At 43.8% G+C, this 27,579-nt stretch overlaps 1 protein-coding gene across 3 annotated transcripts in view; it reads right to left on the bottom strand.

The window, feature by feature from the left end:
- RSRC1 (arginine and serine rich coiled-coil 1) overlaps positions 1 to 27,579 on the bottom strand; it is a 128,963-nt gene that overhangs the window by 8,812 nt on the left and 92,572 nt on the right. For all 3 annotated transcript variants that reach the window (XM_080349938.1, XM_080349940.1, XM_080349939.1), the window contains exon 7: positions 14,311 to 14,379. In XM_080349938.1, the coding sequence (XP_080206064.1) occupies positions 14,311 to 14,379 (69 nt within the window). The remainder of the gene's footprint in view (positions 1 to 14,310; positions 14,380 to 27,579) is intronic.

The raw sequence follows: 27,579 nt of genomic DNA, 5'->3' as shown, positions 1-27,579 counted from the left end.
CGCTCCACTAACGAGTTCAGCGCTAAACGAGATGCCCAAATTAAAAAGAGTAAGAAGGGATTTCACATTTCATCAGCCTTTTGATATTCTTGAATCGTATTTCTCTGCTCCACCCCTCTGATTTCGCCAATCCCATTCACCCGCTCCAGGGACGGAGCTTCCTGGGACACAACATTATTTTGCTTTGTATTTTGGATGAGCTGGGGGCAAAGCAAAGAAAAAAGGGGAAAAACCCCACCTGTCTTACAATTGGCATTGGAGAAAATAATTACAATCAATTCCTTCCCTGGGGAACATGGGAAGTGATTTTCCCCATCCCAGCACAGGGAGCCCCCACAGGCGCTTTCGGTGCCCGTGGTGAAGCATTGCTCAGGCTTTGTCGTTGTGCACCAGCACTTTAAGCCAGGCTTAGCCCAAGAAAACCTAAAACTTGAGTGGCTGACTGTACTATTCAATTTTTTATTTTATTTTTAATTTCTGCGGTGGGTTATTTTGGCAAAGGGCTAAAAAACCACAGCTGATCCCAACCCAGCGTGGGACAGGACTAAGTGTCAGCCCTAAACCCGGCCCTAAACCCATTGAGTCTTAGCACAGGGCTCCTTGTGGCTGTATCGTACAATCCACCCGGGACACACCACGTGCTCTATTTATGATTTCTTTGCCCTTTTCTGTTATTCCTGTGGCGTTTGTCGGCCTCCTTCATCCTTCACGTGTTTCTCACGTTTCAAAAATAGCGTTCGACTCATCCTCCCTCTTGTAAAGTTTCTTTTCCCTGTATATTAAATATATCTTTGTTTAAATCGAAAAAGAAACTGATATTTCACTGCTGGAAGGAGCCTGCGCGATGTGGATTTAGTGTCAAAATGTAAATCTGGGAATTTTGCCATGTTAAATTATAGGAACACAGGCCCAGGAACGGGGTGATACCTTAATGCTTCAATGTGAAGGAAAGAAAACATAACTCAATTAAAATATGGACTTTGGGGACTTTTCTGACACTCTATATACTTGGGAAAGCTGCCACCTACCCTGACCTTTCCATTATAATTACGTATGTCATCTTAAATATCATTAATTTAGCCTGTATTTCACTCATCCTACGTGTTTACCGAGCGTCTGGATTGACTTTCATAACCCATCTCCTTCCAGGGAAGAAAAATACTTCAATAAAATAAAAGACAACTTTCTTGCAATTACTTTGGAGAACAGCGATATTGACTTAAAACTAATAACCAGCGAATATTTAGCTGCCTGATGCTTTGAACGTATTTCTTTTAAACCCGGCGCGATGACTTACACACGAACTTGGAGGAAATGCACACGTTTCTGTGGGATTGTCGCCTAAATCAAAAAGACAAGGCCCTTCTGACTGCAAGTAATTAATTCATTTAAAGTCCGCAGAGCCGCTTCTCATTTACATCGAGCGCTGTATTCAATTACTCCTCTAAGCGTAAGTTTTAATGTAAAATCAGACTCCAGGACCAGAAGGACAATCGCCGGATCCGTCTCCATCACCTGTATCGACACAGAGCGAATGCGGCGCCATGTACACCGAGAGTTAGTCCTGCCCTACGGCTCAGCGAGAGATTAGAAGGGATGCACATATTTAAATTAAAATAATCATTATTTTTTAAATGGAGCACTGAGCAGGTTGAGATCTAAACCTGTATCTTGGGTAAGTTGGGGCAGCAGCACCTACACAACAGTTACAGTCCCTGAGAAGAGAAGAAGCAAACTCAGATGAAAATAAGACAAGTTTTGCCTGGTGTAAAGACTTTTAAATGGAAAACAGTCACCCTCTCCCCAAAAATCCACATTTAAAGGCATTTAAAGCCTTTTCCTTAGAAATAGCTTTGCTTTTCACAACTTACAACGCAGAGAAGCATCCATGCTGTGTAATCATCATCCAGCTGGTACATTGATTGCTTTATGTCTTTATTTGCCGCTAATGCTGGAAGCCCAATACCAGAGTCTCTACCTGCAGAACTTCTTTATAGAAACCACCAAGTGCTACAGTACTTTCAGGTATTATTTTCTAGATATATCTAAATTTTGTAGCCACCTCAAAATCCTTCAACTACGTTTAATTAATTACTTGAGAGTTTTAAGGTAAAGATATAAATCCTGCATGTTTTGAGAAAAATCAAGCAAATATCTGTATTTTATTACACATGTAACCCTGCAAGCTCAGAGATGTCCCTTTGCTGCTTCACAATTTGCTTTTTAAGCACAAAACCCCAAAAGCACAACCACACACTTGGAGAATGAAAAGAAAACGATTGGAATGTTTCACAGAATCCCAGAATGTCAGGGGTTGAAGGGCCCTGGAAAGCTCACCCAGTGCAATCCCCCCATGGAGCAGGAACACCCAGATGAGGTTACACAGGAAGGTGTCCAGGCGGGTTGGAATGTCTGCACAGAAGGAGACTCCACAACCCCCTGGGCAGCCTGGGCCAGGCTCTGACACCCTCACCGGGAACAAGTTTCTTCTCATATTTAAGTGGAACCTCCTGTGTTCCCGTTTGAACCCATTACCCCTTGTCCTATCATTGGTTGTCACCGAGAAGAGCCTGGCTCCATCCTCCTGACACTCACCCTTCATATATCTGTAAACATGAATGAGTCCCCCCTCAGTGTCCTCTTGTCCAGCTCCAGAGCCCCAGCTCCCTCAGCCTTTCCTCACACGGGAGATGCTCCACTCCCTGCAGCATCTTGGTGGCTGCGCTGGACTCTCTGCAGCAGTTCCCTGTCCTGCTGGAACTGAGGGGCCACAACTGGACACAAGATTCCAGGTGTGGTCTCCCCAGGGCAGAGCAGAGGGGCAGGAGAACCTCTCTGACCTACTGACCACCCCCTTCTAACCCACCCCAGGTCCCATTGGCTTCCTGGCCACAAGGGCCCAGTGCTGGCTCATGGTCACCCTGCTGTCCCCAGGACCCCCAGGTCCCTTTCCCTTACACTGCTCTCTAATAGGTCATTCCCCAACTTACACTGGAACCTGGGGTTGTTCCTACCCAGATCCAAGACTCTACACTTGCCCTTGTTCTATTTCAACTCTCCAGCTGCCCAGGTCTCTGATGGCAGCACAGCCTCTGCCGTGTCACCGCTCCTCCTAGCTTGGTGTCACCAGCAAACTTGCTGATAGCCAAGAATGAGGCTTCGCTTTCTTCTGCTTTGTGTAACGTGCTCTGACGTGAACTGATCGCTCCATTTCTTCATCTGCTTCTAACGACTTCACAGCTCTACAAGAGACCCCAAAAAAGGGTTATTTTGTGTCTTTGTGGAAATTCAGGTCAACTCTAAACCCACCGAAACCTTAGGAGCCCTCTGGGGGGAGGGTGTAATAGTTTTTGACTGAATTGATCGTTCCCCGACAATCCGCGACTCAGCCTCGCAAATGCATCAACTCGGTAATGAGGAGCTATTAAGTCGATTGATTTTCTGATTTCAATTGATAGCGAACAGGCCAAAGCTACACATCAATATTTGCGTAACTAATACCCAAGAGCTATCAATTCTGACAAATGAAAACCTCAATAGAGCAAACAGTGCAAATTAATGGAAATTTAAAGACCAAACCTCAGAATTTAAGTGAAATATTCGATGAACGGATAAACACGCTTAATGTTTCTGGAGAATTCTGGGGTTTAGGTGGGGGAAACAAACCTACAGAAGCTCCCAGAAGATGCTCCGTGCGTGGTACCCAACCTGGGCACTCCACAACACGGAGGTTTCTTAATATTGATGGAATATCAAAAAGAAGCAATAAAAATACAGTTTCCTCCTAGCCAGGAGGAATTTTCCTTGTTTTCCTTTTTATTATTATTATTCACAGGGTTTATGAGAGGGCTGAAAATCAGGTTTTTCAGGAACTCGCGCCCCTCTGGGTTCATACACCGCAGGTTTATTTTCCCTTGGAGAAGAAACAGCTTTTCAATACGTAGCTATAATTTCTTTTTTAAATGACTGAAGTCGGAAAACTAATTACATGATTGCTTTACAATCCCATTAGCTTAACTGATGCTCGTCTCCGACTGATCCTTTAGCACAAAGAAACGCCATCGAGACGGCAGTAAAATACACAACATGAATGAAGTACAGAAGCCGCTTTTGGTTTGCGTCTGCCTTCAATTTTAAAGACAATCTCCAGTCTTTTAATTTGCAAAAATAAAGTCATCGATTGCTCTGAGAGAACATAAGGTTATCGGTATTTTCACTTTTAGAAGTAGTTTAAAACGTTGTATTTGCTGGGTTTTTGCGATTGGCTTCTATGAGCGCGTCCCCCTTCAAACACGTTCGGAGACACCAATGACGCTGAACTAAGGGGACGGTTTTGAAGGTAAAACCAGGTTTAAAAGGCTCTGAAATCCGGTATTTCCTAACGTGGTGCTGATGAAATCCCCCGACTCTCAGCACAGAGCTGGGAAGGGAAAATCACCTTATTAGTTGAGATCCCAGCGCTGCACCAGCAGCACCTGTTAGAGAGGGAGAACCTACTTAGTGCTCCACCTGCTTCGATATCTCCATAAACCTCACGTGAACACAGACAAAAGCTGCTTTGTGTTTGAAAATGGAGCCAAAGACACTTCCACAGATAAGGGAAATGATTATTTTTAATCTACTTTTCCCTCGACTTCCTACAATTGCCCCGTGACCATCCACAGGCTTCACTTTTCTGCTCCACAGACGCTCAGCCAACACATGAAATAAAGGCGAAGTTTAGACTGTTCCTATGCAAACGGGAGGATTAAACCAAACCCTTCTTCTTTCCAGGTGAAACACACGCGTTCATAACCCCCAACAAGAGCCGTCACACAACCAGTGTCCGTATTTCCGTCTTTCTCCAGCATCAAATTGCAATAGTGGAAATAAATCAGCCGAAAAGAAAATTAACTTGTGTTACTAGAAATGCCGTCGTCTCCTGAATCGTGAGTTTAAAGAACTTGCTGAAATCCACTGTTTACCTCAATTACAACTTGTTTTTAAGCGCCCATGCTGGTGAACACTAAAATACACATTTACAATCAAAAACAATTATGTTTTCTTACAGTTTTCTTTGCCCTTTTTGCAATCACTGGGGAGAAACCTTTTAATTGCGAGCGGGTTGCAGGTTGAGCATCCTGCTGGTGGGCAGATCGCTTCATATTAATTTGACTAAATCTAAGAAAAGGAAATAATTTTTTAAGTTCTCCTGAAAAACTCAGTTCCGCAGAGTGCAGATATGCATTAAAAATATACATGCAAGAGCCCAGGGCCCGTTCCTGGTCAGTACAGCCCTATATCAGCACACCTCTCATTTTTACACCAGCTAAAGGAGCAAACGGTGTTTAATGGCTCATGCGGGTTTTTGCCCAGCGGCCACTCCACCCTTTGCATTTGCTTTATTCTCATTTTTGCAATATATTGTATTTAAGACTATTCCCCGCTCCAGGGAACCCCAGTCCCCACAGGGGGTTGAAGCTGGTGATAAACCCGCCACGTTCCGACCGTCATTTCCCACCCCTAATAATCTTTCGCTAATTAAATCATCCAATTTAGTGCTAAAGGGATATTTTTACCCAAAACACTGTGCAACCTTTGCAAGTCAGCACCGCTCAACAGTCAAAAATCTCCTTTTTCTATGTGTAATGACCACGTTCCCCTCTCTGGCACCGGACAGATGCCCCATAGCCAAACAGGTCAAATTATAACTTCCCGTATCTTCAACTTCGGTAAGTTTGGTGACTTTGGGTAAGTTTGGTATGATTCCTGATGATTTGAAGCTTTCTAACGTCACCTTTGGATCTAAATGCTGTCACACCATGTATCTGGAGTCCTTCAGGATTTCACCACTGGGACTCGGCTCCTTTTAAACGCCCGAACTGAACCCCCAACCCTGCTATAGACATTTTGCTCTCTATGTATCCCCTGTTTAATCCCGCTGTGTTTTGCAGTCCTCAGGTGACACTCGGCCCGGGGGAGCCTTACGGTAGCAGGACAAAGCTTTCTCTAAATCATTTCTTTCTGCACAAACTGAAGAACGAGGGTATTTCCAGCCCAGCAACTGGAATCAGAGGTAATTAACATTTCAATGCCTTTTAACTCGGTACACAGGCAAAAACACAAACTCTAATATCGTATATATTAAAAACCACCCATTAATAAACTTAGGCCTGTTATAAAAACACACATGAATACGCTTAACTTCTAGCGATGACAAGAAAAATGTGGTGTTTCACTGTATTAATGGTTCCCAACTCAAAATTACACAAGAAAACATACTTTTTAAGAGCAAGAGCATTTTCTTTCCCTTCCTTGCCAAATTCTGCTAATAAAGCAATGTGCTATTGCAACAAACCCTCCCAGCTACTCTTGTGGGAACTTGCTTGGTGCTATGAAAACACAAATATATTTTTCAGTCAACGTATGTTAAAATCGAGCTGAACTGGGGCTTCTGAATCCAAGCTACGCTGGTCCCATGCATGGGATCAAACTGGGGTGGAGAGTCCCTGGTTCCTCCAGTCCTCCCATGAGCATCCCAGTCACCCCCGGGCATCCCAATCACCCCTGAGCATCCCAGTCACCCCAAGAGCATCCCAATCACCCCTGAACATCCACAGAATCCCAGAATGTCAGGGGTTGAAGGGCCCTGGAAAGCTCATCCAGTGCAATCCCCCCATGGAGCAGGAACACCCAGATGAGGTTACACAGGAAGGTGTCCAGGCGGGTTGGAATGTCTGCACAGAAGGAGACTCCACAACCCCCTGGGCAGCCTGGGCCAGGCTCTGCCACCCTCACCGGGAACAAGTTTCTTCTCATATATAAATAGAACCTCCTGTGTTCCAGTTTGAACTCATTACCCCTTGTCCTATCACTGGTTGTCACCCAGAAGAGCCTGGCTCCATCCTCCTGACACTCCCCCTTTCCATATTGATCCCCATGAATGAGTCCCCCCTCAGTGTCCTCTTGTCCAGCTCCAGAGCCCCAGCTCCCTCAGCCTTTCCTCACACGGGAGATGCTCCACTCCAGTGCCCCCTGAGCATCCCAATCACCCCCTGAGCATCCTGATCACCATGGCCGGCAGCTGCTGGGGGCACATGGAGTGGTTTGGGATGAAGGGATGTTCCCAGCTCCCCCAGTGCCCCCCCTGCCATGACAGGGACATCTGCACCAGCTCAGGGTGCTCAGAGCCCCGTCCAGCCTGGCCTGGGATGTCTCCAGGGATGGTTCATCCACCACCTCTCTGGGTACCTGGGCCAGGCTCTCACCACCCTCGCAGGGAAGAATTTCTAGTGATAGGCTCCTGTCGGGGTACAATAAAGAGACCAGCCAGCAAAGATACCACACTTCACACTGCAGTTTCTCCTTCGTGTTTTTCATCATTATTTCGATGCTTTTCCTAACATCCTGCACTATGCCACCGCAACCGCACAAAACTTCCCGTTTTTATATTATCCTTGATTTGGTTTTGCTCACTTTTAATTATGAAACGTCAATAAAAAGATTAAACGCACATAAAACGAGATCAGAGTGCGCGGCAGATGCTGAACGCTCCTCCGGAGACGCGCAGCGCGACACCAGGTGTTGGTGTCACACTAATGAAGCAGCAGCCGCTCGCCGGGGACCCCACGGGTGGAGCTGCCCAGGCTCAGACCCCCCTTCAAATCTGCCATTCTGGAGGCAACACTGGACACATTTGAGATCGCAGTTTTGATAAGAGTTTAAAAAAAAAGGCGCCTATCTATACTAAATATATTATCTATACGAGACTTAACAGATTGAGTTCAGGTCATTGCCATAACAATGAACTTCGCTAAAATTTACTGAACGTAAACGATGACCTAAGGCAACAACTAATGAACTTAAGGGCATCCTAATAGATTTCTGTATCATTGAATGAAGCACTTTAACTTATTACGGCTGCACGGCCTGACCTCATGCAATCAAATCTTTTAGTAGCAGATTCAACCTGTGTTTTTAATATCAGTTACACTGAGGTACAGTCTTTTAACTTCCACTAAGAGAAGTGTTAAATAAAGTAAAATATCATGGATAAACTACTGGTTAGACTCTCCATCTTGTCCAACAGGTTAAAGATGAGTAAATAAAAAACAATAGAGCTTATTGTTTGGGATAGCTGCAGAACTGATGATTAAGGGCTTGTCTACAGGTTGAGCCCAGGTTTTGTTGTACGTATGAACTTGCTTTTGTGCTGCTCCATCTCTCCAATCCGTGCAGCCTTTACCCTGAAAATCCGCCTTCAAAAACAGCAAGTCGAGCCCATCACATTCATACAAGACATTTCATCCGCATCCCGTCAGTTAGTTCAAGCTCTCCCTGTTTAATTCCTGCATGGCAGCTCTGAGATTAGTGGCAGAAAACACTGAGATTCTTCCCCAACTGACTCCTTAAGCACATCCAAGTTATCTTTCCTTTTCATAGATTTTAAACTAGACTTACGTATCTATTTGATATGAAATAGCAAGACAGGAGAGATTTTAAAACCACCTCCTGTGTGCACATACGTGCTATTTCATCTAAATCCATACAATGCAGTTTTTAAAGCCCATTTAGGCTGCAGCGACACATTCTAACGCTTGTGCAGAGCACAGCTTTCCTGCTTTGATTCAAATCCTATTAACCCACATGTTCCAAACAGTGCCACGAAGCGTTAGGTGCTTCCCCCCACAGGACAAGCCAAGGATTTGGTTTATTTCAGTTTAAAGGCCAGTTCTGGCTTCAGTGCCGCTCTCGTTTGCATCCCTGGGCCCTCCCGCCCACGTGGGCTCCATCTCCCAGCCCATCCCAAATGATGCTTTCCAAGCATGTGCCACACGACTTGTTCATACAAATGGAGCAAATTAAACTGTCTCCACGTATATCCTATCGCATTTGTAGCCCCGATTTCTCTCCTTAACACGTGGCCAAGACACCGTATTATCTGCCTGCAGAGGTTGACCTCAGGATATTAGATTCTGCCGCACGCCTCTCTTGTACTAAACCGAGGGGAAACACTTAATCACCCCTGCCTTTGCAGGAAAAAATCAACTTTAAATTTGCCATGATGAAAAATCAATAAAGCAGTAATTGCTTGGCTTATCATCGCACGGAGGAACAAATTGGGAAGCGAAGCTTCGCGTCCACCCAGATTTCAGTGAAGCGCGCGGAGTTTCGGGATCACTAAGCCAGAAAAGGGAAAGGTCTCGGAGTGATAATTAAATCTACTCATGCTGATTTTCTGCCAAATTTATTTCCCCAGAGCACACAGAAATGTTGCAGAGCTTACCGGGAAGGCATCGCTAATCAATCCAGCGCCGGAGCAGCGCACGGGAGGAACAGAAAACGCAGATTCGGGGGCGCCGCTCCACATCAGTTCACCCACCCACGGATGGCCAAGGAACAAACCCTATTTAGCTGCATTCAGAAGAACAAACACTGTATTTTCCTTGCTATCTGCCCATGTGCGTGTCCAGCGCTGCCCCAGCTCCCCCGCACAACCGGGGCTTCCTTGCAAGAGGCGTTTTAAATGGAAAATTTAAAGCTACTGTTCTGCACGGTACGGTAAGAGTAATGACCCAAAAGGTTCCCAATCCAGCCTGTCGGAATAAACATGTGCTTTATTTCCACTCTTGCTATTCCCCATTTCAGCCGCTTTCAATCTGGCCCGCAGTGAAAATCGAGTTGGACAGGAAAATCCCCTGCAGATTTTGATGTTGTTTTTCAGGCGGCCCCGAATGGAAACAAGTAAATAACAACAAAGCGAGAAAAACACCCCTCCAGTGAAAATACTCCTGTAAAAGTCGTGATTTTTTATTAATTATTATCATTATTAATAGACCTAATTTCATGCAGCAAATTAGCATAGCTCCAATGGAAGTGCAAATGCAATCAAACTGAACAATTCAAATGAGGTGGAGGGAGCCTTTTTCTTCCTTTCTTTTGCTTTTTTGTCGCACGCACACAAAAAGAATCATTTTGGTGTGTGTCCTTCAAGCGGCTACAGGGACTATGGTAATTAAACCATTTAGAGCAGCACGAGCCCCCAGTCTCTAATCTGGAGCTCAGGTCAGCTGTCTGTAGATTCTAATTTGTCCTCCATTTGTATTCATGCCGCATATTTGAGAGCGAAGCAGTGGGAGGGGGCATTGCTGCCTTGGAGGGCAAATCATTTGATTGCCGAGCAGATTACACGAAACGTCCGACATCGAATCTCACACCTGATTTGGTGATAAAATGACGATAAAGGTAACGCTGATGGGGTGGGGGAATTAGCGGCTTTCGGGGGCTGGTTTGCAAACGGCAGCTCGACTCCTTCCAGGAAAGGTCAAAACTCCCTTTGGGAGACTTCAACTTCAAATCATCAAACGGTGAATGTTGGAGAATTCAATTTTTTTAAAAAAAAAAATCAAAATTTCAAATTTTTGGAGGAAAAATTATATCTAAAAAAATACCTTTGGACAATGGTTAACAACAATTTAGTCATTAATCCACAGATATTTTAGCTAAACACTCTTATTTGAAGATGAACAGATAGGATAAGGTTCCTCATACAACAGCTGCCAAAGCACAGGGTGGCTTTTATAACTGGACATTCCTCACAATTTCATTATTAACATTATTAACATATTAACCAGAAGGGCTTGGGGGAGCAGGTGAGCAATTAAACACGTAATAAAATAGTCGTGTGAATTAAAAAAAACCCAACAAAACAATTGATTTTGCACTTTTTTCCTCACTTTTGCCATAGAAGCCAATCCAGTGAGAATTCAATGATCCAAAAGATCCAAAATCATTCTCTACATAACCAAAACTAGAAAACAAAAGCTAAATCAGCACTCGATACGCAATTTAACAAGCCTATTTATGAAAATGAACCATTTTGTTCTAAATTGGTAGCTAATTCCTCAGACCAATTGGTGGATTTCATGTAACAAGCTTCTCTTTGGGAAACGTGTTCTATTCATTTCCAAACCCCGTAACAGCTTCACAACTCTATGAGTTCTCTCATATGCTACAATGATATTTTTGCTCCACCTAATCCTAAAAAGCTGTGGGAAAACCACGCACAACAACTGGAATCTCCATTACAGGAGAGGCCAAAACAACCGTATGCAGAGCCCTGATCTTACGAGTGGCCTTCATGGCAACGAAAACACAGAGTTATCATCAGTGAACCATCAGGTGCGAGGGAGCAGAGTTCTGGGAACACAGAGACAGCTTTTTGTTCATTTTGCTAGGTTAGGTAATTCATGGGGTTAGATATTTCTACAGGGTTTTATATATATATATACACGTATGTTTTGATGCCTTTTTAGTGTAATGGAATCCTTTTAAAGGCACTTTGGTCTCAACTGCCTATGGAAAGTCACCATAGATTCCGAACTCAAGTCCCAATCTTGTGCTGTTTCTAGGAATCCGCTCCGTTTGCCGTACCCACAAGACAATTTACAACAAGTATATTTGATTTTACAAGTGTCCCGGACACTATTGAATAGGTTGCAAAGGTAAATCCATTCCTGATGTAGCTTAAGTCAACCCCACAGACTTCAGAGTAATAAACTTCAGGGATAAACCCTCGTCTTTGAAGCTGCGGTTGTTGGTGAATCTGTGTTATCAGCTTTTACTTGAGACGCTTCTGAATTGCTCCCAATTTAGTTTTAATCTATATCAGCCACCCAAGTGGGTGCCAGGCTGGTGGCAACGCTCATTTTGGGGACGCTCCTGCATCCATCCCCAAACCATCACAAGGTGGGACGCACGAGCATCCGTGTGTCTATTATAATAAGTTCTCGCAGTGTATCCCCGATAACATAATTAGAAAATTAACATAAATGGAAGTGTTTCCATCAGATGTAACGATTGCCCAGAACTCTTTGAAGTGAAAAAAGCTTAGCATCATTTTCACTGGTTTTTAAACATCATTAAACTAAAAGTTTATTAAATGTGAACACCTCCAACCTCTTTCAAACAGGGGAACAAAGGCAATTGATTACTTCCAATTCTTCAAAGATAATGACGTGGTGTTTTCCATTTTTGTGGAGCGCAGCGGGGGCTCCGGTGCAAGATACCCGGGAAAACCTGGACGTTATACCTGAACCTGCAGGGCCAGGAGCACCAGCTCCGTCACAACAAAATCAACCCGCAATGACCAGCAATTTGGCGTGAGTGAAAGCTGAGTTCCGGATGAACCGGCCCTCCAAAGCTGAGCCTAACGGGGAGGCAGCGCTTAGCACCGAATAAAGCGTCGTCTCATCCAGCCCTTAAAAATGGGCTAGAACAGGATTAAACTGAAGAAAGAACCAGGGGTGGCGATTCCATCCACCATAAGGTGTGTGAATTTGGGGATTGTGAATACTTCTTTAAGCGCTCGGTTGCGAGTTGCTTTGGATTTACCTGATAATGCAAAACATCTTCCTTCAGTTCTTCTGGGAGAGAAAACCCCAACCAACTAAACCCCAACCAACCAAACCCCAAAATGGATGAAGGGACCCGATCGCATGAATTTTAATAAAGATTACATTAGAGTTTTGAAACACATACTTAGGATACTTCACTGTCAGTCTGGAGCTTTTAAAGACATTTAAATCTAGAAACAAACAGGGGGTGGGAAATCATGTAAAAACGTATAAATCCTGTAGGATGGCAACCAGCCCAATTGGACCTGCAAAATACACTTCACTTCTCCTTCACCCATGAGGATTCAATGGAGCTTGTTTGTATCTGAAGTGCAAATAAGCTTTAAATTGCCCTCAGAAACACTCGAGGCTGGAGTTCCAGCTGAAGAAAAAATGGGAAAGGAAGAAAACTGGGAGAAATTGGAGTGTAACCAAAGAAACAGCACCTGAGGTCAGCACCGAGGAGAGATGGGGACAGGGAAGCAAGCAGGATGTGGCTCCTAATTCAAATATCTTGCGAATGGCCTGTTCCAAAGTCAAATAAATATGGCAAAGGTTTGCACAGAATTGAGAGTCCTAAAGGGGCTCCAAACAGCAGCTCAGAGCGAGACCTGCACCAGGGATTTGGGGCAGAAACGCCAGCGGGGAGCGGCTGTTTGAGAGCACGTGGTCGTCAGGAAGGATTCCTGGAAAATAAGGGTGTCAAGCACACGATAAGAAGGAACCTTATCAGAAACTGGTGGGATTCTCAATCAGAAACGGTGTGGTGAGGGTTAAACACAGCGCGTGCGGGAGCAGGATCAGGCGCTGCTACCTGGAAGGTAAAGCAGAGATGAGAAGAGATGAAGGCGCGACAGATGTCAAATTGCGGTTCCTCTCTGTACCTTGAAGTTCCCCTTGGTGTGCTCAGAGAGAGCAGGAGAGAGGACACACACAAGGAGACTTCCCAATACCATCAGAGAGGGTGGGAAGAAAGATGATGTCTTGGAAAGACCGGGGGAGACGCCACAGTGAAATCCCAAAGATCGCTACCGTCCTCTTCAGGTGTTCTCTCCCGGTTCCTACACACTCAGCAACTTCCCCTGTTTAGTTGAGCCTAATGATTTGGTTTTCATATCCCACTGGGAATTAAAAACATCTCAATCTCTTCTCCTTAAATTTGCAGCTCTCCTAAGCAGGCTGACTTCATATCGCTCTCCTCCATATACAATGTCCCGGCCCTAAACAAAATCCCATTGTTATGTGGGCAGAACACTGATTTTCATAGTAATGGAATCAATTGAAATGCCAGCTCTGAAAAGCACATGATCTCCTCAAACGTCACATCATCTTCAACCCTCGGTCTTGTGTATCAGGGGTTAAAATGTTGAGTGAACATCCATCCAACCCCTGATAGGGAGATGAGCGGCACAATGCAGGAAACCTTTTACATGGAGGTTGTTCAGCGAGTTAAATAACAGTTACAACCCGAAACTACCGTCGCTTAAATCAAATACGCTGAAGAGAAAGTTCACTGCAGTGACCAGTGTGCGACAACACGGATTTCTAGAGGAAAACCACTGCAAGTTGAACCTTTGCTGGATGTTTCTATCTTTAAGTCAATGCAAAAAATAATAGATATCATGGAGAGTTAAAGGATTAATTTGAAGAAGCAAATACAAGCAAAACACATTCATTTTAACTATCCAGGCGTTCTCAACCTTCCACCTACCGTAGTGCAAAGGAAACCCGCTCAGATCCTGCTGTCAGTGCACCAGGGTCGTCCAGAGACAGATCAGCTCACTTGGCGACATCGCGCAGAATGAATGAACTGCTGCGCTTATTGTTTTAATGGAGCCCACAAACCAGTGGTATTGGCTGGTTGTAAGGTCTTAACGTATAAATGCTTATGACTTACAGGATTTTAGTTTGTTACTGAAGAAAAAACATGCGTTACCTTCTTCCTTTCTTTTCTTGGCTTCTTCTTCACTTCTCTCTTTAGCTTTTAATGCTTCGTCTGCTTTAGCTAAAAAGAAAAGAGAAGAAATATAACACCAAATTTTATAATGAGTTAATCTATCTTGCAAAATGACATTTCCTAGGGGGCTAAACCAGTTTCGGATTCCTTTTTGCCTTTCTCACAATGAAGAACAAATTTGGTTCTTAATGTATTTTCTTTAAAGATATCACTACAGTTCAAACAGCATAAATGGCGTTAGGGAGGGTAATTTTTGCACGCAGTAGCAGCTCAATACAAATCTCTGCATTCATTTTTTGTTAAGTAAAACTTTGAGGAGTTTTTCTTCTGCTTGCCCCCAAACCGAAGTCTGAAGACACAAACGCAATGCATTTCAAAGGCGCAGATTTGCTGCCATAGTGAGTAATCCGCGAGCCCTCTTGCGAGGACAAACCAGAAACAAAACAATATTCTCGGCGATGCGGAGTTGCAGGCGGCATTTAAAACAGGCACCAAATACCTATTGCTTGGTATGAAATGGGCAGGACACAGCCCTCCCCTCAGCGCCAATCGCAGCTGCAGTATTTTATTCATGTTATGACACTGCTCTTTAAAAAGCATCTTTCTCCCTCTAGAAACCTCTTCCCTTATTACTTAATTACCTACTAGTTGCTCAACTGCAGGGGTTTTCAAACATTTTACTACAGATGTTAAAGAAGATTAAAAATATACAGCACAGTAACAAGGGACTATCAATATACTCTGTAAATTAATTAAATTTCTGTTCTAGCACATCATTTATTCCAAAGCATTAATGTCTCAAAGGAGCCATTCTCTTTTATTGCCATCTCACTGCCTGATGAGCGAACTAAGTGAGAATAAGCCCCTAATAGCATTATACTTGATGAAATACTAAGTTTTAAAAAGTAGCACCGTGTCGAAAGGAAAAGAACCAAAAAGAAGCAGAATTCAGGGCCGCTTATGTAATAAAATCACTGCAAACCGTGGCACAAACAGCAACAGCTTATTGAGTTTTGCAGGTACTCAGTCCTAGCGCTCGTTTAGGAGCAGGAAACGCAGGCCCAGTGGGTCCGGCCGGTCCGGGGGCTCCACCGTCCCCAAACACCCAACGCCACCAAACCACAGCAGTGACTCCGACATCTGGTTCCATTTACATGCTCTTTCACATATTTACACTACATTTAAAGCCATGAAATATTAAAACTTTTCTGCCAGGGAAGATCGTTACAAGAATCTATTAAATTATATAATAAAAACAAACTGCTAGTAACTCTAAAGGCTTTTACTTCATTTACACTTTATTCTCGCTGGTAAGAGGACAGGGATAATAGAAATTCCATTTAAATTCAATTTTGGTTATGTGTGTAATTGTAGATATACCCCTTGAGTCATGTAAAACGCTCGGCTTATGTTTCTTTCAAATTATCCCGCTCAGATTCACATTCGACTCCTTACAACTGTCTTCAATATGTATTAGCAGAGCTCATTAGGCTGAAATTTAATAATGCAAACATCAGGTGGATTTCAAGAGCCCCCATTATCGCCGCAAGATGGATTGCTCATATAACTCTGGGGCCAACTGGGCACAATTTAGATTCAATAAAGTACCATGCCTAAATTGGATTTATCTATTCCACTCGGCTACTTTGTTCTTCCTCACCAATTTGTTGCTGCACAGGAGCAATTCATTGGGCACCTCGATGGTTATTCAAGGCCAAAATAATATTGAACTGTACACGAAAGATGTTGCCGGGCTGTGACTACATTTTTAGTTTGTATTTATTAACTTTAAATTGCTAATTTCCAACCCTCGGAACCAGAGTTAAAGCTTCTGCCAGCTCGTCCTCTCAAGTCTTGCTTCATTATGGGGACAATGTCACAATTTAGGAAGCACCACGAGGACGATTCTCTACACAAAATTGCTCATTAACAACAATTGAACGTAGTCCATAAATCTAGCGAGTGTCTGGGTTATAGGGCACCGGCCGCTGCCACCAACAGGAGTCACTGAAGCCTCGTGATGCTTCAAGAGTTCAGTGCCAACAACTCTTAACACACTTTACATTCTCTGTCATTATTCAACGGCAAAGCGCCCTTCAAACCCGAGATTTATTTTGATCAAATCACGTTGTGGTTAAACAACATTAAAAGATCCTTATGACTTATTCCAAGGGTAACGCTCTCTGTTCTGCGGACTGTGACACCCTCAAACCCGCGTTTCTGGTGTGCAAACGCATGCTGGCCACCTAAATACACCCGATATTTGGAAGAGCCACCAGTTGTCCCGCTTTCCCGAAGCCAGAGGAGGACGGACAGCGGCTCAGCACCCCGAAGTCACGTCAGCAAAAGGCTGGTTTGAATTGAGGCGGGTAGCGGGGGTGCTGAGCTGGCTCCTGGTCCTGGTCCGGATGCTTACGAAGAGTTCCGAAATACAAAAGAAATAAATAGGAAATAAGAAATAAATAAGCATTTAAGAGCTCATCCAACCCCAGATAAAATCACAATTCTGTTGATTTTTTTTCTCTGAATGATGGGGAAATGACACAAGGAAGATGTTTGAGACGTTTACCTTCAATAAAACCACAAAGTTGTGAAATGCAGATATTTGCTAGTGGAGTATTAATACAAGTATAACAACGAAAGAGCATTTTAGTCATTTCCAGGTGTTCCCTACAACAGCGCTGGTTCTGGGCTGGCGAGATCAGTGGCTCATTGCGCCAGATGCAGCACAAAGACGGAATAAACCCTGGGTTTGCAGTGAGAATAAACTACAACGAGTATGGACATGTGCTCAGACAGACACAATGCAGAAGGGGAACAATATCACTAAGTTACAGCACAGGCGCTAATATTTAGTTGCAACTAAGCTACGTTAAGCAGGAAGAATTATTAGGAGGAATTATTATTGTAAATGAACAGCAGAGGCTCAATGAGTGGTGGGTGATTCCCTGGGGCCACCAGGTCTACCCTGTGGCTGGTTTGAATGGGGTGAAATGGAAATGGGGCGGAAAATGGGAGACGAGAAGGAGAAAATGAAAAAGAGAAAATAAAAAGAGGGAAAGGGACAGATCACAGAATCACAGAATTGACCGGGTTGGAAAAGCCCTCAGAGATCACCGAGTCCAACCCTTGGTCCAACTCCAGTCCGTTTACTAGATTATGGCACTAAGTGCCATGTCCAATCTGAGTTTAAAAACCTCCAGGGCCGGTGAGTCCAGCACCTCCCTGGGCAGCCATTCCAATGCCTGACCACTCTCTCTGCACAGAATTGCTTTCTCATCTCCAGCCTAAATGTCCCCTGGCAGAGTTGAAGCCCATGGCCCCTTGTCCTATTGCTGATGCCTGGGAGAAGAGCCCAATCCCCACCTGGCTAGAACTGCCCTTCAGGTAGCTGGCATGCTCTCCGGTGGGGAAAGGAGGAGGGCAGGTGCTTCCGTGTCTCCTTGGTATTATCTATAGGCTGAGTGTAAAATTTTCAAGATGGAGTGAGACATCAGAAATTAAATACAAGAAAAACAAAAGAGCAATTTGGGAGCTGTAGAGAAGCACTGGGCCATGATACCAGCTGCTGTGAATCAGCTTTAACGACTTCATCTGTACATCCCAGGAACTATCTCACGCTTCCCATGACTGATGTTTGGCAGAAAAGTCCAGGTTGGTGGTCAGGCGCTGCCATTCTCAAGCAGACTCGACTTGCTGATGTGCCGAACACTACAGCCAATCTCAGGTTCCTCTCCGTTTTCCCATCCAAACTTTCTATACTTACCCAGACATCCCTCTAATTCTTTCAGCTTAACCAATACTATTAATGCAGAACCCTCTTCCCTCTGAATTGTTACTTCTTTAAAGAAAAGCGTCCCAAGATTATCCCAATCGTTCATTGTTCTTATGGTGAAGAATTTCCCTGGTGTCCCATCAGAACCTCCCCCGGAACTGGTACCTCCAGCACAGTTCATCCGGGTGGGCACGTCGGAGCGACGCTCTAATCCTGCTCAAAAAAAGGTCAAACTGTTTTGAGCAAAGATGCTAAATTAAAAATATATCAGTAGAATATGAATTATTTCAAGGTAAAAACAGGGCAGGTGTCGTTCTGGGGTGCAAAGGGTATTTTGGAAAGCACAGCCCTCTCCCACCACTGCGGGATACCATTTGTTTTACTGCTAAAAGTAAAAAGGGGGATGTCAGAACACCCACCAAGCGCAAACGCAAGTTGTTTGGAAAAAGAAAAATCAACATTATTGTGCACTTTCCAACTCTTCAAACTTAAAAACCACAAGCGATACATTTCAAGATGGATTTGGGGAAAAAGAAAGCAGCCGAACTCAAAAAATACATAGTGACGTTACATGTGAAATGCAGGTGAGCCGTCCGGGGTGCTAATCAGAAAGACTTAACCGCTCCTTTTAAACACCAGCGTTTTTGCACTTATAAAATATTCAGTCAGCTCACATATAAAAATAATCCATTATTAATTTACAAGGTGTTATTTAATTTACATGCTATTTTTCTCCAGTATATCAAATTTATCAGGGCTGCTGGAAACCCTCTCTGCTGGATATTCATGTACTGACGTGTAACGTTATGTATTGTACATCCCAAAAATTCCAAGACAAATTCAGAACAACCACTTTCTCCGCTATTTCCTTAGATGGGAACAGCGAAGGAGCAGAGTCCAGAAGCTGTTCATTCAAACCCAGAAGCGACAACCCTATCCGCACTTCTATCGCACCAGATTTATGCTGGTTTTCTACATCTTTGCCTTTTTCCTCCGTGCTAAAGAACAATTTCCCAACATTTGGCTACCACAAACATTCAGGTGGCCACTTGTCCGGTTCACCCATGGACACGCAGCTTCATTTGGCACCATCCACTCTAATTACACCTCAGCCTGGTGACACCTGATGACACCCAAACATAAGAAGTTCCTGCCGTTGCTGTCCCAAGTATTACACACGATTTAATTAGGCCAGACTGTAATTACAAATATCGGAGATGCCAGAGCTCGCTGCTCCTTCCCCGGCTCTATGGTTACAAACTCCCCATAAATCTCTTGATTTTAAGCTTTTCCTCCCTCCCTGGGCTGTTATCACAGTATGTCTGGGATTGGAAGGGACCTCAGAAGATCATCCAGTGCAATCCCCCCATGGAGCAGGAACACCCAGATGAGGTTACACAGGAAGGTGTCCAGGCAGGTTGGAATGTCTGCACAGAAGGAGACTCCACAACCCCCTGGGCAGCCTGGGCCAGGCTCTGCCACCCTCACTGGGAAAAGTTTCTTCTCAAATTTAAGTGGAACCTCTTGTGTTCCAGCTTGAACCCATTACCCCTTGTCCTATCATTGTTTGCCTCCAAGAAGAGCCTGGCTCCATCCTCATGGCACTCACCTTTTATATACTTAATAAGGTCCCCCCTTAGTCTCCTCTTCTCCAAACTAAAGACCCAGCTCCCTCAGCCTTTCCTCACACGGGAGATGCTCCACTCCCTTAATCATCTTTGTTGCCCTGCGCTGAACTCTCTGCAGCAGTTCCCTGTCCTGCTGGAACCGAGGGGCCACAACTGGACACAAGATTCCAGGTGTGGTCTCCCCAGGGCAGAGCAGAGGGGCAGGAGAACCTCTCTGACCTACTGACCACCCCCTTCTAACCCACCCCAGGTACCATTGGCTTCCTGGCCACAAGGGCCCAGTGCTGGCTCATGGTCACCCTGTTGTCCCCAGGACCCTCAGGTCCCTTTCCCCTACGCTGCTCTCTAACAGGTCATTCCCCAACTTATACTGGAACCTGGGGTTGTTCCTGCCCAGATTCAAGGCTCTACACTTGCCCTTGTTAAATTTCATCAGGTTATTCCCACCCAGCTCCCCGGCCTGCCCAGATCCCTCCGTTCCTCCCAGCGCAGGGGTTTGCTGCTCTTTATTTTCCACCCTTTTACCAGCATTTTTGCTCCATTCCCTTCCCGCAGTGATTTCGGGAGGTATTTCCCAATCTCGGTGTCACATCTCCCACTATGGCGCAGCGGGTGAGCATCCGTCCGCAAGCAGCTGGGGGCTCTTCCACAACATTCAACCTCTTTGGGGTAGACGATACATCCAGTAACGTGGCCCTGCCTCAAAAAACATGAGCCAAACCCAAATGTTGTCTCTTCTTTCACAGAATGTTGGGGATGGGAAGGCACCTCGAAGATCATCTTTTCTTCTAGTTTTGGATATAACCAACGTGTTTGTGAAGATAAATCCTTTAAGGCCGACTAGTTTGGGTTTTGTTTAATTGTTACGATTTTCCAAAGGCAGTTTGTGACACAGGGCGATGAGAAACCACAGCGGAAAGCGGAGAATACCCAAAGTCATGTGTAGCACAAAACAGAAGGCGTTCTCAAGTCAAAACGGGTTAAATATTGAACCAGCTTCTCTAGAGAGAGGGGAGCACGTACGTCCCCGTCCAGAATATCAACACGCCGGTCGGAAATCCATAAGGACGAACCCCCCGCAAAGGGACGCGGGTGTTGGGAAGCGCGAGGTACCAAGCGCCGCCCTCCCCAAAGACTTTCCAGCTCCCGCTTCCTGCCTCCCGTATTAAGACTGCCTTTCTCATCACTTAATGCTTATTTTCATCACTTTGCTTAAAATATTGATAATCAATTAGGGCTACGTCTGTTTTGCCACAGAATCTGTGTCACAGTCTATCAGACTGTCAGGGCCAATTCAATCCTCATTCAAAGTTAATTTTTTCTTCATAAATCTGCCTTTGGAGGAGTCATTAGGCGCAGAACATAGCCTGAGGTGCAATCACCTATTCTCTTTCATTAGCGGCAGGCAGGGAAGGTGAGGGAGATTATTAGAACTTTGGAATGATCACAAAGCAGCGTGCTGCCTGTCAGATCCCCCCAACGTTTCATTCATCTCGCCAGCGCGGCGGCGCGGGCTGCCAGCGCTTTTAAATGGACATTATTCATGAACATCTGTGACACGCTGAATATTCCGAAGCGGGAGTGATGAAAAAGCGCTGCCCCCCTTTGACTGGGAAATTAATTCTATGGTCAAAACAATTAGGAATAGAACAAACATGGTTTGTGATGTTATTTTAAGTCCTCCACGATATTCCACTTTAAAAGCTATTATTTCAGAAATATCCACGTTTAAACATAACCATGAACGCTCTAGATAGCTTAGCGCGGTATTTTACGCCATTGAAGAACTATGTGAATTTCCTTTACTGGGGAAAAACCAAGTTGTTGGGTTGGGTTTTTTAAGCAATCACAGAATTAGCTCTAAGAGCTTCACTATCTGGTATGTCGATCCGTTCCTAAAACGGAGCCAAATGAGATGTCACGTTGGATTTTAATGCGCTGCCATATTAAATTACGGCACACTTTACTCAGGGCGGACAATCAGTTGCAGAATGTGCGGAACAGATTTCCAAAATCAAAGATATTTATTGCTGCTTCTCTTGTTCAAAGGGGCACAGGAGAGCGATTTTAAGGTAAGAATGGCAGAAATGCTGGTAAATCTTTTAGCAGACCAGCATCCACAGAAATGAAGTAAAACCCCTATGGTCCCTATGCCCTATCCCTTCATACACGCAAGGGCTTTAAGATGTAGCTACTTTAAGGCAAAGTCATTTACATCCAATGAAATAACATCAAGTAGTTCCTTGAATTTCATTAGGAAAGTCAAAAGAATAGTGATGTACCTTTTTGCTGTTATTACTGTGAAAATGGTGTTACCGTTCGCAAACTTCTCACGGTCCCCATCGTTCTCCTCCCAAAATATTCTTGCTTTGACAGCAAAATTAAGGGCCAGATCCGTAGCAATTTCAAGCTGGCAGGATTCCATTCCATTCCATTTTATATCTAGAATTTACTCCAGCTGGGGATCTGGCACTGAATAATAATAATAATAATAATAATAATAATAATAATAATAATAATGACTTGATAGGCAGATCTTGCCTAGGCACATTCATCTATTATTTAGTGCATTTCTAATTTCTTTCTTCCTCATCCACTGTTTCCCACACACACGTCTAATAAAAAATTCAGCTGAAATATGTTTTAACACTAAGGATTAATTGGTTTAAATTGCTTCCACGGCTCCTGACTCATTACAGTGGGTGCTATTAAATATTGCAAAGATTTGCGTCTGGCTCAGAACAAGCTGGATGTGACCAACTTGGACACCTCGGAGGCAACTCATGTTTCACCCAGGACCCTCGGCCCCCAACCTGCCGCTGAGCTCGGGAAAACAGTGTCATTGGATGCAATTCTTGTCTTACCTGATATTTAGTCTTGGTGAGAAAATTATTTATTAGAATAATTTGATCATTTCAATGGGAATCTTTAAATGGCGCCTTCTGCCCAAGTTATTTTCTTTTGTGGGAAGGGGGTGGCAAGAGAAAGGAAGAGTTTGGTAAAGGAGAATAATGGGCTGGAGTTAAACCTGCCCCTCATCCGCTGAGCTGAAAAGGCACTGACTTTGGGGAGAGAAAGAGTAAATTCCAGATGTAAAATTTCATGGGGTAAATGATGATTCTTTGCTATATCCTTCAAGAATATTTTTCAGCTGAACCGGAGAACTGAGAAGTGTTCAATATGAACAACGCCAACTTCGCTTCAACGTATTTGAATTGTACTAATCACCTTCTTTACAAGAAAACTATAACATAATTGCACAAATAAATTACGCTACTTTGAAAAAAACAACTTGTTTGCTTATAAGATAATCACTCATAAAATAAAAAAAATGTTTAAATCATTTCTCCAAAGAAACCTGCAATGCCTTTCAAATGCAATTGTCGTTTCGGTCTGTGTATGGGGAGTGACAGTCGGCTTTTCTGTCGGGGGTTAATCACGGAATTCAGCCTGACAGCTTGTCAGCAAACTGCAAAAATTCACTCACAAAACTTGGATTCAACATTAGTCCTTCTTTCATCTGCCAATTTTGCAACGTCAGGAACCACCACGCTGAGCGAAAATCAAGTAGATGACAACTCATCTGGCCATGGAAAGGAAGCAGAAAACCACGGAGCACTTAGAAATGATTACGAGGAACAACACTGAGAAAAGCCAAACCAGCCCAGAGCACCTTGTAAGTGCCCTGAGAATGTTCACCTTATGCTTTCAAACCAAATAGAAACATAACAAATAACCCCGTTGGCAACGCTGTCAGCACAGACCCATCTAGACAACAGTGGTCAAAAGTCTTCCTGGCTCGGCAGTTTCACATCAAGTCTCACACCAGATTTGAAAATAAAATATATGAGTTTAATTCTCCTAATTTAATTCTGGGCACTGGCCCATGGCCACCACTTCATGACCACGAGTCATTTCCATTAAGGATAATCTTTGGCCGCTCATCTACGCTGGAAACCACCAATAACCATGGTAAGATTTGCTGCACCACATCATCCAGATAATAAAAAATGGCAAAGAGAATTATCCAGAAGAATGTCCTTGGTCTTACTGGTGCCGGGTCCAGGTACCAGCTGGACAAATGGGACATACTGGGAAAAACCATCCCACGGGTGATGGAAACACCACCGACCCATGAGAAAATGACTCTGGGGGCTTTCAAGATGGAGAATGCACCAGCTTTGTACATTCTCCGTGTCTTTCTCAATGGAACCACTTACTGACAGAATAAGAGAAATTTTGGGTTTCCTATGGAAGAATAAAATTAGTAATAACTAAAAGACAACACTTGTTTGTGTCTCAAAGACAACGACTGATAACGTCCAACTCTCCAGCTTCTTCCACTGCATGAAGATCTAAACCTCAGCACAGCCTGTAAGACCATTTCCTGTTATTACTTCTCATTTATACAACAGCTTTGCTGAATGCACGGCCAAAGGGACTTTGCTAGAGCCGGCCCAACTTAAACTGCAGTTAACAACGCTGGAGCCCCAAAGCTCACTCAAATTTCCACCTTCAGAAACTAAACCCTGTAACCAAAGATCCAGCTAAAGAGGCGAATGAAGACACTGAAGAAATTGCTGCTTAACCGTGGTTGTTGAAAACCAGTTTCAATTTCTCTCCTTGCTCCTTTATTTGCAATGAAGTTCCATTGAAGGAAGAACTAAGTTATTCATGGTGGTTTAATCCTAGTTATTAATGGCTGGCGCTGTAGAAGACTCTGCATTTTTTAATTCCAGGCGTTGCCACACGTGCCCCAAATGACGAAGATAATGCTTTAACAGATTCTGGAGTTACAAGATTATTCCAAAAACCAAAGGCTGGAATAATCAAGGATTATTCTTCTACCCGGAGAACACATACTCTGGCTTCTTTGGCTGTATCTGAATTTTTGTGCTTAAATTTAAGAATATTAGGAGCCCATTCAACTTCACAGAGACTATTCAACCATGGTTAGAACTTGGGCATATTATTAAATGCCTTGAATAACAGGAAAGGTGTTAGAGAAGAACGACGTCGGTAGCAAACAAGAGGGAGCACAAATTTCTTATGCTGAAAGCTCTACGGGAAAAATGGTCACGGTGCATCCAGACAGCACCATGTAACAAGTTATTTGTACCAAACACGGCCATATCAAATTGAATTAACTTCTAAGCATAACATTAGAATTGTAATTACAGTTACAAAAGTGCGATTCAATGCCAATTATTAATTATAATATACAAATAATAGTGCAAGAGGCAGGAAGCGTTTTAGAGGATTTTTGAGGAAAGAAGGAACTTTGTTCAGCCTCCTCGTGATCACTTTCTGCTTTTGCTGTGATATTAATGAAAAAACCTTTGTGAAGCAATGGAAAATAAAAAAGGATCCAAAATTAACTACAAAAAACCCAAACTACTGTAAGGCTACAAACACCAAGATGCCATTAAAGAACAAACTGTTCTCGAGTGTTATCATAAATAGTGTTAATAAGAAAGATTCATAAAAATACTGCCGGGGGTATTGGAAAATGGGGAAACGGCGAGATGGAAAACTGGTGGTTTCAGGCAGAGAAAAGCCGCAGGATTTACTGCAGGATCATACGACAGGCGCCCAAAAGAACTTGACATCTGGCACCAAAAGGGGGAGCGTGTGTCCAGGAAAGATTTGTGGGGAGACTTATTGCCGGTGCCAACACGCACTCAATTGCGCGGCCCAGCCTTGAGCGCCCGGCGCACCGAGCGCGGCCCAACGCCGCCAAACCCGGCCCCGTGGCAAGAAATTATGGGCAACTATACATTCTGAGCTTGTGTCATTAACTACGATAATCATTTGCTGCACACGGCATTATTAAATATTCCCCCGGGGATAAAAGGGGTAAATATATTGCTTAAATATTCAGCGCCTGACTGTAAAATTTCATTCCAGATTAACTGATGAAGATGAAGAAATGCTGCTGAAAACACACAATTTATCTTCACTATGCACAGCAGATCACTCCTGCAATGACACCAGGGGCTGTGTGGGTTTCAATTCAATAGCTGCATTAAAAGAAAACTACACACCCAATAAACAGTTTGCTGCAGCACTGCTTAAATAATTCAGAAAGGAATTTAGGGTATCAAACGTTTTAGAGATGTATTGTATCTCTTAACGTATTTCAATTAAATGCTTGTTTTTAAAGCTTCTATTAAAAATCATTAGAATAAACGGGAAAATAGAAAAGTCAGAGACTCAAAATCAACAAAGAACTGACTTGTAGGAGAGGATTTACACAAGATTTGTCACCAGTGAGAAAGTCACCTCCAAGGGCACGTACCTGATAATATACACACGCATTTACACTTATCATCCGCAACCTTGAGAGATTCCAACCGGCTCTCATAAGTCTGGACAGCATAATTTTAGCACAGACATACGTGCATCTATATATTTGTATAGAGCCATAACAAAGTAATAAATAAGGAGCCTTATTCAACTCCAGAGAATCCACCAACTTTCTCTTATTGGATTTCACTTCCAGGCAGGGTTCTCTCCCCACAGGCTGCTTTGCCAGTGCCGTTCCCCCATTCTTTGAAAATGTAAATAATTTGAGATACTAAAGCCTTACTAAATGTTTAACAGCACGTAACTACAACAATACGGACTGGGAACGTATTGCTGAACTTGCATCGGTGCAACCTCACCGAGTCCCGGCAAGAAGAACACTGCCCTGAACTTATGCATCTGCCCAAGTGATGTCTGTATATCCTTTCTATAATACCTGTTCTTTCAAATGAAGGTCCAATCATTGTGTTAATTCATGCTCCTTAATTGCACTGCTCGGCAGCCTTCTCGTAGGACAGAGAAATCACTGCAGGTAAAACTTGAGGTGACCTTCTATGAAAACCAATGGGACTCAGGCCATGTCTACAGCGGGAAATAATGTGGCACAAAAAGAGTGAATCCATAATGTAGAGGACAGAGCCCAAGACCCTGCACAGCTTTCAAGGGCTTTGCTCCAGTTAGAGGAAAACTGGTCCATGGGAAAGGCTGGAGTATGGGGACCAAAACTTGTGAATTAACCATAACTTGTGAATTAACCGTAACTTGTGAATTAACCTCCTTTGGAAGGAGCTCAACCCGTGTGCTTCGAGACCGTAAGGTGACATAGAAAATCACGATGAAGCGATGGCCCTAAGGAATGAAAAGTGCACGTTCAGAGCCGGCGCTTTGGTATCTCCAGCAACCAGACACTGCGGGCTGGAGAACATGGGTTCCCAGGACCCTTCTCAAAACACTTCAGCGACAGATTTTAGAAATAATAGCTCGATTGCCTTGGCTAAAGACCAAGCTCATCGGTTCTTACTCTAAGTTAGATTCCGTGTAACATATCAAACAACAACATTTAAAAGAATGATGAAAAATCAAATTAAAACTCCATGCAGTTGCACAAGCCACTGATCTTGGGGGATCCAAACTCACTTCTTAGCTCAGCCTCACCTCACGCCACACTTTTAGGAACAGTCTCCCGTTATAAAAAAGGGAAAAATATCGGGTTTTTGGTCCTGATGACAGGTCTCCCGAGGGCAAAGATGTATATTCTATGACAAGTCCTAAGGATTTACAGGGGGTGGGCATGTGTGGTGGAACGCGGGGTCATCTGAACAACATAGGGCTGCTAAATACCTCAACAGAATATGAGGAATAGATCCTACTCTTACCTTTTGTTTTTAACAGCTCTTTTCTTGATAAGAAGATGGCAAATAATAGTTACATGAGATAAACAAGACTGGAATCCACATGGGACTATTCCCGAGTCCGACACGGCATCGTTCTGTGTGCACAAAGTTTCTTGTGCCTCTATCACAGGCTTCATGTCGTCAT

The sequence above is a fragment of the Nesoenas mayeri genome (assembly GCF_963082525.1).
Source record: "Nesoenas mayeri genome assembly, chromosome: 9".
Classification (NCBI taxonomy): Eukaryota; Metazoa; Chordata; class Aves; order Columbiformes; family Columbidae; genus Nesoenas; species Nesoenas mayeri.
This window is presented reverse-complemented; position numbering and strand designations above follow the sequence as displayed.